Source organism: Arachis duranensis, chromosome 5, assembly GCF_000817695.3.
Source record: "Arachis duranensis cultivar V14167 chromosome 5, aradu.V14167.gnm2.J7QH, whole genome shotgun sequence".
NCBI classification, from domain to species: domain Eukaryota; kingdom Viridiplantae; phylum Streptophyta; class Magnoliopsida; order Fabales; family Fabaceae; genus Arachis; species Arachis duranensis.
This window is the reverse complement of record NC_029776.3, coordinates 3,116,012-3,135,456: the sequence shown is the minus strand read 5'-3', so window position 1 is coordinate 3,135,456 and position 19,445 is coordinate 3,116,012. Positions and strand designations below refer to the sequence as shown.

At 37.6% G+C, this 19,445-nt stretch overlaps 2 protein-coding genes across 6 annotated transcripts; both read left to right on the top strand.

Annotated features, from left to right (window-relative positions):
• Positions 1-3,915: 3,915 nt before the first annotated feature.
• LOC107487287 (uncharacterized) lies at positions 3,916-6,029 on the top strand. Its single transcript, XM_016107906.3, has one exon. The coding sequence runs from the start codon at positions 3,931-3,933 to the stop codon at positions 5,812-5,814; it is 1,884 nt and encodes a 627-aa protein (XP_015963392.1). The 5' UTR covers positions 3,916-3,930; the 3' UTR covers positions 5,815-6,029.
• Positions 6,030-8,954: 2,925 nt separating this feature from the next.
• On the top strand, positions 8,955-13,556 carry LOC107487330 (uncharacterized). 5 transcript variants are annotated; one of them, XR_008009666.1, is made up of 9 exons: positions 8,955-9,364; positions 9,904-10,036; positions 10,155-10,773; positions 11,471-11,571; positions 11,767-11,886; positions 12,073-12,156; positions 12,823-12,896; positions 13,105-13,169; positions 13,255-13,556. XR_008009666.1 is itself a non-coding variant. In XM_052262376.1 (9 exons), exons 3-8 carry the CDS (start codon positions 10,201-10,203, stop codon positions 12,830-12,832), a joined length of 396 nt encoding a protein of 131 aa, XP_052118336.1. In that variant the 5' UTR covers positions 8,955-9,364; positions 9,904-10,036; positions 10,155-10,200; the 3' UTR covers positions 12,833-12,896; positions 13,255-13,556. The 5 variants fall into 5 exon arrangements, 3 of the variants coding, with proteins under 3 accessions (XP_052118336.1, XP_052118334.1, XP_052118335.1); XM_052262376.1 differs by lacking the exon at positions 13,105-13,169 and having other exon boundaries at positions 10,155-10,243; positions 10,708-10,773; positions 12,101-12,156; XR_008009665.1 differs by lacking the exon at positions 13,105-13,169.
• Positions 13,557-19,445: the final 5,889 nt, after the last annotated feature.

Below are 19,445 nucleotides of genomic sequence, written 5' to 3'. Positions count from 1 at the left end.
AAATTTTAAAATATATAAAATAGTCTTTAATATTTATCTTCTCTAGATAGTACAATTTTTATCTACTTTGATTCAAATAATAAAATACAAAATGGTCCTTAAAGAATTTAAAAAAAAAACTCAAAACAGTCCCGACAAAATCTTAAAAATTTTAAAACAGTCATTTTAGTTAAACGAATTAAATTAAAGAAAGACTATATTGTATAACAAAAATAAATATTAGGAACTATTTTATGTATTTTAAAATTAAAAAAGTTAAAATATTTAATATTAAAGTTCGCAAAATTTAATTTGAATAATTACTCCTTTTTAAAATTTCTTTTTCCTTCTCTTTTGGTGTTTATTGTAGATTTTTTTTAATTTCTTCTTTTTATTTGTTTAACTTTATTTTTTTTCTTGTTTTGTTCTTTTGGAGTGTACGAAACAAGAAAAATTACAAAAAAAAAATGATGATAAAAAATAAAAAATACGAAAAATTACAAAAAAAAGATGATGATAAAAAATTTGTGCACATAGTACAAAAATAAAAGTAAAAAAAAAAAAACTAAATGCCAGTACTTCATACTAAGTAATTAACTACTGTTTTTTTTAAATCAAATAAATATAATTAATTATATGAGTACCATAATACGAATACATATAATTTTATAAATTATTAATTTAAATTATATCTATTTAAATTTTAAATTACAAACTAATACAAATTTTATAATTTAAAAATTTAATTATTTAAATAAAATTAAATTGATTAAAATTTATAAAAATATACTAATAAAATTCAAATCGTATTAAAAACGTAAACAGCTTGATGAGAGCCGTGTGGGAATCTAGCCCAAGAAAGAGTCCTTCTTGTCGGACTCATATAGCCTTGACTGATTAACCAAGTTGGGTTGGTCTAGTGGTTAGCTCACTAGTCCGCTTAAGCAAGTGTCGGGGGTTCGAATCCCGTCTTGTGCATGCAGCAACCCATTGGCCAGCGGCAAACCCTTAAATGGAGCTCAGTACCGTGGCGGATTAGTCCTTGACCTGCCGGGTTGGGGGATACCGTGGGAAACCAAAAAAAAATAGCCTTGACTGATTGAAGACTTTATCAAACCTTTTTTTTTTTTTGGAGGATGGTCAAGAAACTTGGGAAGTCACCTTCTTCTTTCTCATATTCTATTACTATGCTAGGCCCTTCCAATAGCATAAAAAAGGTAAGCCCTTGGAGTGTAAGTGTCAATTCCCAACCATCTAGTTCTAATGGAAGTTGTAGTTGCAAAGCCAGTTTAAGAAAGTTCATTTTCAAGCGGTACGTGTGACTGCAAGAAAATGTTTCCCTATTCCTGAAAGAAAAGGGACGCAAGCTATGTCAGTTGACCAATGGAATGCTACTGAAGGGATGATGAAAAGTGGTTCTGAGTCCTCGAGGGCAAGTGAGACTGGGATGACATACAAGCAGGTATTGCAGAGTCCTCCTGGAATGACTAGACTGGTTGAAAACCTTCAGGCATAGGATGTGTGAGAGCTGTTCGAATCTCCTCCATGCAGAATTATTTGATTCTGGAGCCATCCAGTTGGGTTCTGCCATAAAGGATGCTGCTCAGAGGTTGGTCCCCAAGCAGCCAGTTCTGTCACTTGGGGGGCAGCATAGGAGAACTTTTTTGCAGCTTCGGAACTTCAAGAGCGGAAGACCTACACCAAATCCGCTGGCAATGTTTGGGAAGATGCCTAACTTTCCAGAGAAACCTAGGATGGTTAAGGTCCCCATTCCACCTGCTGATCAATGGCTGTCTGCTGTCCATAAATCCAAGTCTGAGTTCTGGTCAGTTTGGGTGACTGTGCCCCAATAGATGGGGGTCTTGAATGAGTCCGCTAGCTAGCTTCCTAGAAAGAAGCACGAGCGTCACGCTTTGAAGCCCCGCTATCGGGAGGAAGAAGACTCTTGTACTTACAGACAAGAAGCGTGGGCCTCTTCGATAGAAGCACTAGAGCGGTGTGATTCAATTCTACTCGTTCTAGATATACATGAAGTATAGAATCGAGGTCGCTGGGATCAATGAAGAATTTTGGATCTTCTGTAACATGAAAACATTTCATTAACTAGAACATGTCATGAACATTTGTTTAGTCTAGAACATTTTTTGAAGTATGATATTCAAATGAGGCGGAAATAAGAGAACGGATCTCCTGTTGTTTGTATCACTGAATTGAGTAGTTGAATAAATGTAGCTAACGAACGATGGAAGAATCGAAGATGTGCCGCTCCTGTTATTTTGCATTTGCATTCTGTTGTTTGAGACCTTGTTCTTTGAAAAGATCGAATGAATGCAGCTATGTTCGACTGATTTTAATTGATTTGAATCCGGGTAAAATGCGCTTTCATTGTTTTTGCACTAGGCGAGATGAATGAAAACAAGGCCAATTCAATAGCTGCAAAGCACGTAACTACTTTACCTAAAGCAGTGGGCTTCGAACTGGCAATTCAATCTTTCTTCCCATCGCCATGGAGCTTAGTCCCGTCTTCGACTCTATCCAGTCGACTTTTTTTCGAACCAGTACGGGGAAAAACCTTCATTATCATGAAAGGTACGGGAACACATAAGCAAGAACGGCGGGAAAGCGATTAAGGCAAGGGGAAAAAATTCCGTGGTTCGGGGAAGTGACCCTAGTAGTGTGTAGGTAAGGGAATAATAAAGCTTACCTGGAAAAAAGGCAAGGGTGTACAAAGCCATAGTTCGGGGTTCTCGCCATCGACTCGGTTGCTTTCCTTCTCAATACCGGGGCAAGGGCTCCTTCTTTAGCTATTAGCGCCCATGGAGATTGTTTGGTTTTGCCTTTACCGGGGCCCCCACTACAGTATACTATATAGATAGGCTAAAGCCCCTCTTTCACAGTCGTTTCACTCCGGAGAAACCGAAACATAGCCCTTCTCATTTACATGAAAAGCTGTTTCACCCAATTCGTACACGGCAACTATTGCTTTCCTCGAAGTCAATTCACCGACGCAAGCAACCTCATCAACGGGATCGCCCGACAACGAACTCTTTGTTTGGTCAGCGAGTGAGAGGAGGAGGGGGCCCCTTACAAGGGGAAGAAGGGACATGGTTATTATTATTACCCGCCGCACCAATAATACGGGAGAAGGGAAATCAAGCAAGACCTGTGAATCCTAAGAAAAGAGTTCTGAGGAATGTGAGATGCGTAGGGATGAGATAAGCGTTGGCTAAGAATATATAAGGGAAGCGGAAACTGCCCACAGAATCCTGGAAAATGGGCTTTTGACCTGGCTAGCGCTATTGCTTTGCAAGGTAAGGAAATGTTCAACTCGTCTGCTTGAAATCGATAGAGTTGAGAAGCATCTGCTAATCATGGTACGAGTTCTCTCTTTAGGTCAGTCTGATGTTCAAGTATCAATGAAAGTCTTATTTCAGCGAATGCAGTAAGGCTAACAGCTGGCTCTGGCTGATTCGATGCCATCTATGAATCCTTCCCTCCCTCCATCTGCAGCCTTTGTTGCCTTTATTCTGTGTCTTTTCTCATTCAAAATGCAACTTTGAAATTGTGTAGGTGATGGCAGAAAATCCATCAAGAAATTACGTAAGGTGATAGAAAGAATCCTTCAGTAGGCTAATCTTGACAGTTTTCATTTTCGATTGAGAAAGCGGCAGGCCCAAAGAGCACTACAGTAGCGCCTTGCGAGGTCGTAGAGCCGGTAACCCTCGTTCGCCTAAGATAAAAAATGCTCTATCTTTGGGGAAAAAGAGATATAGATAGTGTTCCAGGATTTCATTGTTTTGAGTCTTTACTTAACTCGACCGCCTTTCGACTCCCATGCTTTTCTTTGGTCAACAACCAAGCACATTTCACAAGAGTTCTTCACAACTCCTACAGGCTTGACGGAGTTAAGAGTTCAGTCTGTCTGGAGGGAATTATTTTAGATCAATCACTATGTTTAACAACGTTCGACGCATCTCTTTATTTGATGAGAAGAGTCTTAACTCAACTTCGAGTGATACAGCTTCAATGTGGAATGATTTTCCATCGGTCCCTTCTGACCTGCCACCCTTACCAGCTGACTCGGTTCCATCTGTCCCCTCATTACCTTCCATAGCAAGTGATGTTGAGGTGGAGCAGCCGGCTCCTTCTAATTATAATTACGAGACTCATGGTATTGATGAGGATCATCCGGGTCTTAACCCGGACAGTGAACGTATAGTAGAGCTTCAATCTGATATACACGATAAATTGGGAGAGTTGATGACTAACAAGAGTGACCAAGACGTTCTGAGTGCGGCCGAAGCTTTACATGGCGAAAGCAACAATATCCCTTTTCTGGAGCACCTGTTAGATGATTTGAACAAAAACGAAATAGAAGGTGAAGCCTATAAGGATGCCCTGGATCTATCGAATAGGTTGGGTATATTACCCGATAAAGCAGCTTTGTGTGATGCAGCGGAGCCATGGCAATTAGGATTTCAAGACGCAGCAAGTCCTATGATGCAAGGAATAATCGATTTACATCACGATATCTTTTTCTTCCTCATTCTGATTTTGGTTTTCGTATCACGGATCTTGGTTCGCGCTTTATGGCATTTCCACTATCAAAAAAACCCAATCCCGCAAAGGATTGTTCATGGAACTACTATCGAGATTCTTCGGACCATATTTCCTAGTATCATCCCGATGTTCATTGCTATACCATCATTTGCTCTGTTATACTCAATGGACGAGGTAGTAGTAGATCCAGCCATTACTATCAAAGCTATTGGACATCAATGGTATCGGACTTATGAGTATTCAGACTATAACAGTTCCGATGAACAGTCACTCACTTTTGACAGTTATACGATTCCAGAAGATGATCTAGAATTGGGTCAATCAAGTTTATTAGAAGCGGACAATAGAGTGGTTGTACCAGCCAAAACTCATCTACGTATTATTGTAACACCTGCTGATGTACCTCATAGTTGGGCTGTACCTTCCTTAGGTGTCAAATGTGATGCTGTACCTGGTCGTTTAAATCAGATCTCTATTTCGGTACAACGAGAAGGGGTTTACTATGGTCAGTGCAGTGAGATTTGTGGAACTAATCATGCCTTTACGCCTATCGTCGTAGAAGCTGTTCCTAGTAAAGATTATGGTTCTCGGGTATCCAAATTTCCTAGTATCATCCCGATGTTCATTGCTATACCATCATTAGCTCTGTTATACTCCATGGGCGGGGCCCTCTCGCCATTGAGTGCTTTGTGTGCGTCCTCCCCCTCCGTAAATGGGTCGTCCAGTACCGGCTGGACGTCGTTACTGGGGAGCACCTCGCAGGAACCGTCGGGCGTCTCTTCGCCCTCGGGCGTGTGGACGCATTTTGAGCATGCTGCGAACTCCCCCGGGAGTAGCACATCAGTAACGCCTATCCCAGCAGAACAAGCAGTGCCTCCCGCTAATCCTGTAGCTTCCGGGGAAGCGGAAGCCGGTCCATCTCATGTGGCCCACTTTCCGTATAACGAGGCGGAGGTCATTGGGGGGGACTCGGTTCTGTCGATCCGGACGCGGCTTTTGGAGGAAAATCCCTTTGCCTCCGCAGAAGAACTCCGTATTGCTCATCTTGATGCCGAAGACCTGTTTGAGGTCAAAGCAGATATCGCCATGGAAATGTCTGCTCATGATCCAACTGGTGATTGGTTGAACCGGGGGGCGTGGGCCCTCGGCAACCCGCGGACAAAAACTGGGGAAGATTCTTTGGAGAATCTCCTCATTATACGCGACAAACTTCGCCAACGGGACTGGGAAACCATCAGGAATTTGCAAGAAAGGATGCTTTTCAGGAGGGGCTAAAATAAAAAATATATATTATAGAGTCAGTAGAAAACGCGAAATTTCCCCTCATTAGAAAGGGGGGAGGGGTCCCGAGATCCTGGGCAGCGGGGTCTTCCCATCATGATCGACTAAAGGGAAAGTCAGAGATATTGGTTCGAGTCAAATTCATGATTCCACTGCAGGGGGACTTCATTCAATCGAAGAAAAGAAGGAAGCATTGTACTCAATTTAGGCCGTTGCAGCTAAAATAACGGGGGAAGGGGGGAGGGAAATCAAATGGATTCAAGTTTTTTTACAAAAAAAAACAGGAAGAGGTTCGATTCCTCTTTGATTTTTTTTGCGCAGTATCGACCTTCCGTCTTAATTCAACGAGAATATCATACTTCCTCTTGACAATCCTGGATGCCCAAAGTCTTATGACCGATGGCTCGGGAAAGTCTACAATCACAATTAATGTGAATGCTTCCTCTCCCTGCTCTAGGCCGGTTAAGCCCAGAAGCATACAAAAGGTACTCAGTACCAGAGACACCTCACAGGAGGATAGGCCCCCTACCCGAACTAAGGCAGGTGGGCTGTAGTTCAGGGACCTCTTAGCAACCTCATCGTAGAGTTTCCACATTAAACCAAATCTAACTAACTGTGGATCCTCCCTAGTAGCTTTCCAACTACTAGTTACGACGGGCGCTTTAAAGAAGGCTTCGACTGAAACTTCAGGGTCAAGTGCGATCGTATGGTACCATTGAACGTACTTGAGCCACTGACGTACCCAACCCTTAACCACAGTAATCTCAGCGAGCAACTCTCGACAATCATCATTATATAACTCGGGAGGGCACAACTTGAGATCTGTAGGCTTAAAAGCCTTACGTAGGTAATCAATAAGATGCCCATGTAGATAAGGATTGAGTGGTCTAAGCCGCCCAAGCCATAGTTCAAAAGGTAAGTTGCGTTTATCCCATATCGCTTTAAGTCGCTGGTACTTAGGCGACAGAGTTTTATTTAAGCGCGAAAGCGTCCAGTAACCAGCACCCGCCAATCGACAGAAGGTACTAAACCGTTTTACCTTATAAAGGTTCAGAACGGCGTAGAGCCCATGTGGATGGTGGGTGTTAGTCATGTTTCTCATGGAGATTGGAGATAAATCCTTTCTCGTATGATGACATCGGAAGCGCTTCGCAGCACTACCAGTCTTAGAGATCAGGGATTTGGGTAGTGAAATATCCACTCCTAGATCACTAAGCGCCTGGCGGTACTCGGTCGCAACTTTCTCGTCGGTGATGACGTTGTCATTGCCGATAGCGGGGTAGCCAAATGCTACGAGGCGGCCCTGTCTGAACTGGGTGTTATTATTAGTCACTCATTTCAGGTAGTGGTTGCGCTGAGCAACTGTATCCCGGACGGCGTTTCACGGATTATGCTATTTTAGGAGATGATGTAGTCATCGCTTGCCCTCACGATGTATTGTTTCTCGAATATTAATTTCGAATTTTATATTTTGTTTGTATTACATGTATATTATTTTTAAAATATTTAATTAATAATAATTACTTTTAATAATATTCTCTTCCACTAAATAAATTGAGGATATTTGAAGTTTGGAAGAGACACAAAAACTAAAAGACCAATACTGAAAGACAGAGACTCTGAGACAGAAATTGAAATAAATTTTGATATTGTATTTGGTATAAAGTGAGAGACAGATACTGAAATAAGAATGAAACTCTAATTTAATTTATACAAAGAGTAAAGTTAGAATTAATTAATTGAAATAGGGTATTTTAGGTATAAAATGTTATTAAAGTTTCAATCTTTATTTTCAAAAATTTTAGTCTCCTGTGCCTTTATTTTTTGAAAGTACTAAAATACTAAAATTTTTGAAACAAAGAATGAAAATTTAATACTAGTTTTGGGACTAACAAACATAATATTGAGTCATAGTCTTCAAATTTTTGTCTCAATACCTTAAAACAAATGCTACCTAAATGTCTTAGTAACTAAATCTATTTAACTAGCTCAAATTCAGTTAAAATTACTTACATAATCTGTATGTGAATTACACATTTTTTTTGTACGTTTCTTTTTTTTATTCTTCTTTTATTACTGCTGTTGTAATATTATTTTATAAAAATAGTTACACAAATCACTCCTTAAAAATTTTAAAATGAATCACTTTAGTTTTTCAAATTTTAAAATATATAAAATAGTCTTTAATATTTATCTTCTGTAGATAATACAATTTTTATCTACTTTGATTCAAATAATAAAATACAAAATGTTCCTTAAAAATTAAAAAAAAAAACAATCCCGACAAATCTTAAAAATTTTAAAACAGTCATTTCAATTAAACGAATTAAATTGAAAAGAGACTATATTGTATAACAAAAATAAATATTAGGAACTATTTTATGTATTTTAAAATTAAAAAAGTTAAAATATTCAATATTAAAGTTCGCAAAATTTAATTTGAATAATTACTCCTTTTTAAAATTTCTTTTTCCTTCTCCTTTTGGTGTTATTGTAGATTTTTTTTAATTTCTTCTTTTTATTTGTTTAACTTTATTTTTTTTCTTGTTTTGTTCTTTTGGAGTGTACGAAACAAGAAAAATTACAAAAAAAAAATGATGATAAAAAATAAAAAATACATAAATTTTTGTTAAAAATTACAAAAAGTTATGATATAACATTTAAATTTGTGCACATAGTACAACAATAAAAGTAAAAAAAAAAACTAAATGCCAGTATATACTACAAGAAAAAAGGCCTATGGCCACGCTTTTTTTTTGCCACGCTTTAAAAGCGTGGCCAAAAGTTGTCAATGGCCACGCTTTTGTGAGGGTGGCGATTGAATAGAGATTTGGCCACGTTTTTTCTCGCCACGCTTCAAAAACGTGGCGAAAAGGGTCAACGACCACGCTTTTTGAAGGGTGGCAATTGATTAGAGAAAGGGCCACGTTTTTTTCTGCCACGCTTCAAAAGCGTGGCCATAGAGAGAAAGAGGGACGTTTTAAAAGCATGGCGATAGGGTTTCATTACGGCCACGCTTACAAAACGTGGCCATATCCTGGTACTCTTTTGGCACGCTTTAAAAGCGTGGCCAAAAGGTTTTTAAAAGAAAACCCTAATAACTCGGCCCCCAACCCAGTAACTCCTGAATCCTCCTAATCACCCTCAAACTTGGCCAAAAGCTTCGATTGGGACTCTCCCACTCTCAACTCTCACCATCACTCTCATCAATGGCAACCCTGGAAGAGCTCAGATCTCCGCCGTCACCAGCACGGCCCTCGCTGCGCCGTTAGCCTCCCCTCCACCTTCTCTCTTGTCGCCTCTGCCCTAGCATCCAACAGCGTCAGCGTCATTAGCCTCTCCCTATCTCCTCGTCGTCTCCTTGTTGTTTACGCGCCAGTGTCGTCGTTTCGCCGCTCTCCTGCCATCTTCCTGCTCTGGCCACCATTGCCTTCCTTGTCATTTGTGTGTGGAAGAAAGCTAAGAGAAGGACGGTGTTACAGTGTGTGTGTGTGGCGGTAGCTCCTCACTCTTCAACCTTGTTTCTCTTTTCAATTTCTCTCAGGTAACGCTGCTTCTTCTTCCTCTTCGCCGCGTTTTCATGTGAATTCTCATCTTTAATTGTAACTGCAATCCCTCACAGTCTCTCATATCATACTTGTAATAGCTTAGCTGGTTTACGCATCTTTCTAGGGTTTTCAGAAACGATTCCCGATCTGAATGTTTTCCATTATTAATATTAAAAAAGGACAATTTTGTGTGCTCTCTCAGCAATGGTAGCTGCAAGTAAGTGTCTTTACTTATGAGCTTCGAGATTGAACCTATTATCTAAATTTATCGGTTGAAAAGTTCTTTAATGATTTATCTCAATTTTGCATTTCATAGTTGCAGTTACTGTCACTTTCAATAATCTCACAATCAGAATTCTGATACCTTATATCAATTTACCATACTATTTTGATGGTTTCTTGTTCTAGTTTTCTTGGAGTAGGGGAATGCTTGACAATAGCCATAGTTGCTTCTTAAGCATGATTAGCTTATATTTCACTTTTACTTAACTGAGAAATCAAATATAAGTCGACGTATTTCTATGTGCTCATGCAGATTGTTTGAGCTGTATGGTAATGAAACAAAAATGATGCTGTTGGCCAAAGAACTGGCCCCTCTGCAGAATATCGGTTCTCAAAACTGCATTACTTTTAGTGTTGATGGATCTAAATTTGCCACCGGTGGGTCAGTAAGTATCACTTTGAAATCCATTCGATTCAATTGTGTTTCTTTGTTGTGTGGCATTTCTAGCATTTGTTTCTAGAGTTTGATCTTGTATGTTTGAATTCTGTCTGGAACAAGTACAGGACGGGCATTTCAGAATTATGGAGTGGCCTAGCATGAACATTTTAGATGAGCCAAGAGCACACAAATCTGTGCGGGATATGGATTTCAGGTAGATATACTCAACGAGTTAAATGGATGCATTAACCCTTGCAACCAGTAGAATAGCAATTAAAGCTTAATTAGTAGCTAGTGAAATCTTATTTGGAGTTCATCCCATGTAGTTCATTTTTTGTGCATGTTCATCCTTACCATTGATAATTTGATTATGTAGAGATATTTTTTTAACAAGTCTTATATAGTTTCATAATAAATATCTTATTCCCAATACTGATAGTAAAGCCAATTACTGACACTAATTACAAGATATATTTCCCAGTTTAATTTGCACTTTAATACATTACTTTCAGCATTGAAAAAATGTTTTGAGATTTACGAAACTATTATTCATTTGTGCGTGGAATATTCGTGGATGAGTCCAATATTTACGCTCTCATTTGAATGACTCTGCCATGTGGTTGAGAAAAGTTCTGACCAATTATTTGGTTCATATGTATATATGTTCATTCGGCGAAGGAATAAGACTCAAAAAACAAAGAGTGGACTTGACTTCAAGGGCCATTTCCATGGCTAACCCAACCAGTAAGCAACCCCCAATAATGAACAGCTGCAAGTTTCAAACTTCTGGAAAACTTGGTTGCTCCTAAATTGTCATTCTGTTTGTTCAATGTGTTTTTCTTCCCCATTTGTTCTTTTTTCGTTTTTTCCTTCTATTATTGTCCTTCTTAAATGGCTTTTGGTAGCTTATACTATGAGCATATTTTTCTGATTGATTCTACCTTTTTCACTGTTGGAATTGGATTATTTTGACAATGGTTTCTTCATATTACGGCTTTTGTTTATGTTGATCTGATGATTCCTCTTCGTAGAGCTATTTTTCTATTGCGGCAGAAGGCCTTTACACCGCAAAGTTTATTGGGTATTTGATTTTTTTAATTGTTATTTTTTTTAATTGAGCAATGATCCTTGACCATTTAGTTTATGAATGAATCATTGGACCTACCAACTTTCTTCAACTCTGGGAATTCTGAGTGTTGACTCAATGATTAAATATTTGGTTATTCTGTGATGATAGATACAACTTTTGTTCTTGGTTTAGGGAATGATTCTGGAATTATTAGGGATCTATCTTATCAGGTTTCACTTTCTCATGAAAATTGAGTCTTCTTCTATTACTCATCATCTCATTATCATAATCATCATGTTCTTCACCTCTTCAAACAATAACCCTTTCTCTTTTACCATCATAATGGTAGTTTTTCTCCCTTTATTGTTTTAGCTTCTTCTTCTTCTTCGGTGGCTGCTTCTCCCACAGAAGAGAAAATGGACCGTCTTCCGGCAGAGTTGAACGTCACCAAAACACAAGAACCCAATTCCAGAGTATGCACTCTTCTTCATCCATTTTTTTCTGTCAATGCTTTGATTTGAATAGCTCATTTACATAATTATATCGATGCTCGAAGTTTGGTTTGCTTAGATTCAGCTCAATAGAGTAGCTTCTGCAATCTATGTTAGTAAGGTGTTTGCACAATTAGGACTATTTTTATTTCAACATATTATCTGATTTCATTGCAGGTTAGACTTCAAGTGGAGGTGCCAGCAGTTGTCTGTGAGGATTGTTACGAAAGGGTCATATCTGAGTTTACAAAACAAGCAAGTGGACACCTAAAAACTGTTGCTTCTCTATTGAATGTGGTATGTTTTCCTTTTTATCCAATTTTCCCATTTCTAAGTATTTGTTTTTACTTTCGATTTTGTCAAATTTATCATGGTTTTAGTCAATGAATCTTTCTCTAAGTGTTGTTTATGTATGTTCAACTTTAATTTGTGGGAATTGGGAATTGTTTCTTTCATTAACTGTTCTGTTTCTTTGTTTATCAGTGCCTTGTATTAACTCCATCTTGTGAAGGCAGAGAAAGCTAGAAGATACATTCCAAGAGAATTCAAATTGGCTGAAGCTTTTGGGTAGGTCCAATATTGTAATTTCTCTCTTTAGATTATAAATGCAGCAATTCTTTTATGAGTTTGAGTCTTTAGGAAATTTGTAAATATTGAATCCAAGAAATGTCGTCAGTTTAGAAGACTAACTGTTGCTGACGTGAACTCAGGGATATTTTTGTTTGGTTAATTTTCAAGACTGGTAAAATCATTCTAAAATCTTTCTGAGCATACAAATTTTCTCGTATTTTTTGGTTGATTTAAGCTTTCCATCCATTATTGTGTTTTTTATGCTTTTCTTTTTATGGTAATCACTCTGTCGATTGTGATATCTTTTATCGATCATTCAGTTCCATTTGATTCCCCCTTCGCTCTTCCTCTCTTTTTCAGTATGTGAATAGCCAGAAAATATTAACTGGGTTGAATTGTCCATTCTCTCAAACTCTCCTTATTTTCTTGAACTGAGCCTGTCATAGTAGCCAATTTTCTCAGGCAATGAATTTGAGTAGTATCTTGATAAAGTATGTAATCAGGGGGAAAACAATGGAATTTATTCTTTTATGCCCCACCCCACCTCACTCCATCAATATAGTATCTTATATTTAGATGGATAACAAGCTGTTTGTGGCTCTGATGTGGTGTTGTAACAAGTAAAGACATTTCTTAATACATCTTTCGTTTGTTTCTTGTTAGACTTCCATGATACATGGGCCTTCTTGGATGCTCGAATGAAAGATGCTTTTGATCTAAAGAAAACCATTCAAGAGGTAATTCTGATTCTATCCGTCAAGTTTTGGAACCTTCTCGTATTAACATGACGAGTATACCTAATTTCTGCTTAAATTGTTTCCTGAAATTTGATCTCTACCTACTTGCATTGCATCCTGCATTGCCAATTGGTTATATTCCTTTCTTCCTTTTGCATGGTAATTCAATGATTTCTTTTGCCTTTTTTTTGTTTCTTTTTTGCAAAAGAAAAAAAAGCACTGAGCTTGCTTGCCAATGGGGTTATTCCTTGTTTCTTCATTGTTATGTCTTTGGTAGGTGATTGTCAGCATTTTCATTATTATGTTCTATGAAAAGTAAATGAAATCATTTTGTTGATGTTGGTGTTATTTCTTTCAGCTCCACCAAACATTGCTGGGAATCATTCTGATAGGGGGATATTGAGCTCGGTTATGTACTTGTTGGGCACAAGGTTGTAAGAAAAATATAAAATACAGAAAATGAGGTACCCTGACGATGATCTTGAGACCCCAGACCTGCTATTAATTTTCCATTGCTTAGTTAGTGAATTTCGGCTGGATAGGAGGTTAAGGGTTTTTTGTTATTGAAAAAACCTGGAAAGTTTTGTATAAGGATTAATGTATAAAACAATTATACCAAAAATTGTCACTAATTACTGTTTAATTTATCTTGTAATAAAAATTGCATACTATATTTATAGGTTTGGTAATACAAAAAGATTGAAAATAAAAAAAAATATTTTTTTTTAAACTTGACAAGGCTATCGCCACGCTTTTAAAGCGTTGTTGTTTCTCTCTATCGCCACGTTTTTAAAGCGTGGCCGTATCTCTCACTATCGCCACGCTTTAAAAGCGTGGCCATATCTCCTGCTATCGTCACGCTTTAAAAGCGTGGCCGTATCTTTCTATGGCCACGCTTTAAAAGCGTGGCCGTATCTCTTGCATATGGCCACGCTTTTTAAGCGGAGCAATCTGCAAAAGCGTGGCAAAAAATAAAGCGTGGCGATAGGTCACCAAAAGCGTGGCAATAGAGCAACCGCCACCCTTTGATAGGCCACCCTTTCAAAAGCGTGGCGGTAGCTCAAAATGCGTGGCGAAAAGCTATCGCCACGTTTTTTTCAGCTTTTCGCCACGCTTTAAAAGCGTGGCAATAGAGCTGTTTTCTTGTAGTACTTCATACTAAGTAATTAACTACTGTTTTTTCTTTAATCAAATAAATATAATTAATCATATGAGTACAATAATACGAATACATACAATTTTATAAATCATTAATTTAAATTATATCTATTTAAATTTTAAATTACAAATTAATACAAATTTTATAATTTAAAAATTTAATTATTTAAATAAAATTAAATTGATTAAAATTTATAAAAATATACTAATAAAATTCAAATCGTATTAAAAACGTAAACAGCTTGATGAGAGCCGTGTGGGAATCTAGCCCAAGAAAGAGTCCTTCTTGTCGGACTCATATAGCCTTGACTGATTAACCAAGTTGGGTTGGTCTAGTGGTTAGCTCACTAGTCCGCTTAAGCAAGTGTCGGGGGTTCGAATCCCGTCTTGTGCATGGACACTGAAACATGGACATAGAGACATAAAATCGTGTTTGGCAGAGAAGACATGGACAGAGACAGTGTGTCCAGAGATACTGAATTAGTGTATTTTGTGTCTATCCTGAGATGAAGGATACTGAGACACTAACAAGAGACACAACTTATTTTTTATTTTTTTCTTTTATTATTCTTATTAATTTTTCATAATTATATTTTTATCTCAAATTTTTTGAATGAAAAAATGAGAATAAATTAAATTTTTATAATTTATTTTAGTTTATCACCAAAAAAAATATAAGAACACAAAATTTTATGTCTCTATTCATCAGTGTCTTATTATGTTTTGTTCTCGAAAACAAATGCAGCTTTGAAGACCGCACACCATAGGGACCCTGAATCTGTGTGCAACACACAACTTGTGGGGTTGAAGTTATATGTGTTATCCTCAACTGACATAGCCAGTTGTTGAAATCAGTCCCCACTACTTCTCCTGCATGCTTCTATGCATAGAGATTCCACCATCTTTTGTCCTATTCTTACTGCTAGGGGTGTGCATGGGCCGGGTGAAACCGGGTTTGATGCGACCCAGACCCGGCCCGAAATATGTATCGGGCCCATTTATGAGACCCGAACCCGACCCTAGACCCGATGAAACCTATACCTTTTCGGACCACGACCATATCGGGTGAAAACCGGGTGAAAACCGGACCATTCACATTACCTTACCTTTTCTAAAATTAAAACATAACCATTAACCACAATCAATACTAATATTGTCTAATAGCACTAAATATTTAAGTCAATACAAACAATACAATATTATACATTAGCCTTAAAGTCTTATGCATTCTAAATATAAAACATTAACTTAGTCTTATAATAACTAAACAAGTCAAAATATTAAAGTTTACAAAACAATAATTCCACATGAATGACCATCATCCATCGATAGCCATTAATGTTGTCAACTTGTTCCTTGTGATGTGGATGCATTAGTGAAACCTACAAAACATATAAAGTTACTCATTTTTCATATAAAAGATTATTACTTGTACTTGAAATAAGTAAGTCATGAATAATAAAAATATCATAAATGTACCTTCAACAATCTTTTGACTGTTATCAAATAAATCAAACTCTTGATCTCCATCTCTTTAGTTAGAAGGACACAACCAACTTTGAGTGCATATCAAAGCTTCAGCCATTAATGGTGATAAAGAGCTACGGAAGACATCAACCACACGTCCACCAGTGCTAAAGCATGATTCAGAAGCAACAGTTGAAACTGGAATACCTAAGATGTCACGGGCTATGAGAGAAAGAACTCTGTATTTTGAAGCATTCACTTTTCACCAAGCCAATATATCAAAATTTTCATCTTCCACAGTATCCTCAGCCAAATATCTCTCCACATCTGACTTGCTATCTGCATTAGCCTTCTCTCTTTTTTGTTTTTTCCACATATTCACTCTATTTTCAGAAACTCCCTTGGCACCAGCTGAGACTTTAATAGTGTCATCAAAAATATCTCTTGATGAATCTCCACCATCATCCCTCCCTTTATCATCGGCAACCTCTTTTTCATAAAACTTATGCAACGTGTTTAATGTGAGTTTAACAAAACTAGTCATATTAGTAGACACTTCGTTGTCATAAACATCCTCCAAACACCAACAGAGATAATCTAGTTTGTACCGAGGATCCAATACAACAGCAACAAGTAACAATGGATTAAACTTGTCAACCGGTCCCCAATATTTATCATATTTATGTTTCATAGAACATGCCATGCTTCCTAACAATTCAGATTGATTTTGGCTCCAAGATGTTAATTGAGAAGCAACAGATGCAATTTCATGAAAACATTTATTCGATGTAACATGCAAAGAAGATGAGAAGCTCAATGTTATCTCATAGAATATTCTCAAAAAGTCAATAAATAATCTAGCATGTTGCCAATCAAGTGGTGTTGGTGGACCAATTTTCTTTTTTTCCCCCACTGTCCTCTCCAAACCATCTAAGATAATCAGGTTCTTGATCATAAAGTCTATCAAAAGCTTTTTCAAATTTCTCGGCATGTTCCAACATTAGATAGGTAGAATTCCACCTAGTTGGAACATCCAAGCACACAAGACTTTTAGATTCAATTAACTCGGCCTCAATGCAATCTTTAAATTTTTTAGTCCTTTGAGGAGAGGACCTAACATACCTGACAGCATTTCTAATGCTTTCAATTGAAGTTTGCTGCTCTTTAATTCCTTCATTCACTATCAAATTAAGAACATGAGCACAGCATCTCACTTGCATATACTTTTCTCCACACACCAATCCACCTCTTGCACCTAATTTTCTTTGAAGATAAGTAATAGCTCTATCATTTGAACTTGCATTATCTATTGTGATTGTGAAAACTTTTTCAATTCCCCACTCTCTCAAGCATTTCTCGATTTCTCTGCCTACCGTATCACCCTTGTGATTCTCAATGTGACAGAAATTTATAATCCTCTTTTGTAACTTCCATTCGTCATCAACAAAATGTGGCGTCAAACTCATATAATTATAATTTTGAGTTGATGTCCAGCAATCAGTTGTCAAACAAACCCGAGCACATGACTTTGCCAACCATTCTTTTAGCTTTTTTTTCTCATCTAAATACAGTTGAAAGCAATCTCTTGAGACTGTCCACCTAGATGGTACCTTAAATCTTGGTTCAAAACGATTTAACATCTTGCGAAACCCAATCCCCTCAACAACTTTAAATTGCATTTCATCTAGTACAACAAACTCAGCTACAGACTTCTTACAATCTTCCAAGTTATAACCCTTAAAGGCTTTGCATAGATCATCTTCTTCCTCAATTTTGGGCATATAGCCATGAAATGTCCCCTTCTTCCCCTCTTTAGTAAATATCCACTTATGAGCATTCTTTAAGTGCTTATTTAGAGAATTTGTTCCATGTTTAGTAGGATGACAACCGTATTTCTTCTGACAATGATTACATTTGGCCTGGTGCTGTCCCTTTGTCTCAGTCAACGAAAGTTCAGTAAAATGCTGCCAAACATACGATTTCTTTCCCCTACGAGAAGCTTCTGGATTCTCAATGTTTGTATCCTTATCTTCTTCATTAACTTGTGGTTTAGCTGGAGTTGTGGCGGCATCAATAGTAGAAGCAGCGGGATTTTCAGCAGAAGCAGCGGGATTTTCAGCAGAAGTAACAGGATTTTGAGCTTCAATTTCCATTCTTGTGTTCTCCTCAATCATAAAGATAGAAACCTTATAATAATTCATGAAGAAGAAAATAATAATCAACTAAACAGTACACTGAACGAAACATTAATCAACTAAACAAATTAGCAAAAAGAATCAGTAAACCTTATAAAAATTCATGAAGAAGAAAACAATAATCAACTAAACAGTACACTGAACGAAACATTAATCAACTAAACAAATTAACAAAAAAAATCAGTAAACCTTATAATAATTCATGAAGAAGCAAAAAATAATCAACTAAACAGTACACTGAACAAAACATTAATCAACTAAACAAATTAGCAAAAAGAATCAGTAAACACCAAACGCATCAACAATTTAACATCCCTAAATTCACAATAATCAAAGTTCACAATAATAAAGAATCAACACCCACAACCTTAATCAGAATTCTAATAATAATAATCAAAGTAAATTAACTAAACAAATTAGCAAAAGCATCAGTAAATACCAAACTCATCAACAATTTAACATCTCTAAATTCACAATAATCAAAGTTCACAATAATAAAGGGTCAACACCCACAACCTTAATCAGAAATTCAGATCTAATAATCAAAGTAAATTAACGCTAGCAGAAAAGCGGGGAAGAAGACGACCGGGCCAAGCACAGATGCGACACGTCACGAGAAGCAGGGCAGCACCGTCGTCAGTCGAACGAACGGCCTCGCCAGAGACTCACCGTGAGACTACCTGGTGCGTGCTTCCTGGGAAGACGAGGACAGAGTAGCGGGCGACTGCGTGATGAGTGCTTGCTGCTGCTGAGAGTGCGACTTCCGTGGCTGCTTGCTGGGAGACTGAGAGTGGGCCGTGGGGAGAGAAGACGAGGTCAGGGGTCACTGGGTCAGCGTCGGCCATGGGAAGTGGCGGAGTGGAGACTGCCGAGCTGGGGAGTGAGGAATGGGGACTGAGGACTGGGCGAGTGAGGTTGAATGGCTGAGGCCTGAGGGAGTGAGTGAGGTTGAATTTCTCACTTCTCAGATCTAAAGAACACGTTATGCCCTAGCCCCTTTTCCCCCAAATGTATAATGTATAGCATAATTGAGTTACCGAGCCGCCGGGCTGGGTCCGGGTGACCCGAGCCTTGGCCCGGTCTCGGTTTCACTATCTTCTGTGGTTTCATTTTTTTCTCCCGGGTCAACCCCGGGTCTCTTCGGGTCCGGGTCTTACTGACCCAAATTTCATCGGGCCCGGAACGGGTCTCGGGCCGGACCGGGCCGTGCACACCCCTACTTACTGCCATCCCATGAATCGCTTTCCCCCATATGCCTATGGAACCTCAACTAACATAGCCAGGCAAGACTAGACGAGTGTCTTAAATATGTCTCCAACATTTTTATATTGCTCCATTTTTCATTCCATTATTCACGGATATTTTAAAAATTATATCTTAAAAATATGGTAAAAAACATAATTTATATTATGGAACAAAAAAGAATTTTCTTGCCATTATTTACCTACAAAAGGAAACAAAATCAACCAATTCCATTTAAAATATTTTTAAGAGTATTTCTATTGTTAATAATTTTAGAGGATATTTTTATAATAGTTTGATAATTTATTTTTTTAATAATTTAATAATTTACTCTAAAAGAAAAAAAATAGAAAAAACCTCCCTTTATTATACGAATATAAACTCTTTTGCTAATTTTCTTTCAACATATCAATACACAATTTTAAGGGTAAATTACGTTAATAAAATGATGATAGAAAAATATTAAAAAATAAAATAATAAAAAATA

Coding starts and splice junctions, on each gene's coding strand:
- LOC107487287 (XM_016107906.3), top strand. CDS start 3,931: ATGTTTAACAACGTTCGACGCATCTCTTTATTTGATGAGAAGAGTCTT.
- LOC107487330 (XM_052262374.1), top strand. CDS start 10,644: ATGTGGTTGAGAAAAGTTCTGACCAATTATTTGGTTCATATGTATATA. Junction 11,572..11,766: donor CACAAGAACCCAATTCCAGA/GTATGCACTCTT, acceptor ATTTCATTGCAG/GTTAGACTTCAAGTGGAGGT. Junction 11,887..12,100: donor TTGCTTCTCTATTGAATGTG/GTATGTTTTCCT, acceptor CATCTTGTGAAG/GCAGAGAAAGCTAGAAGATA.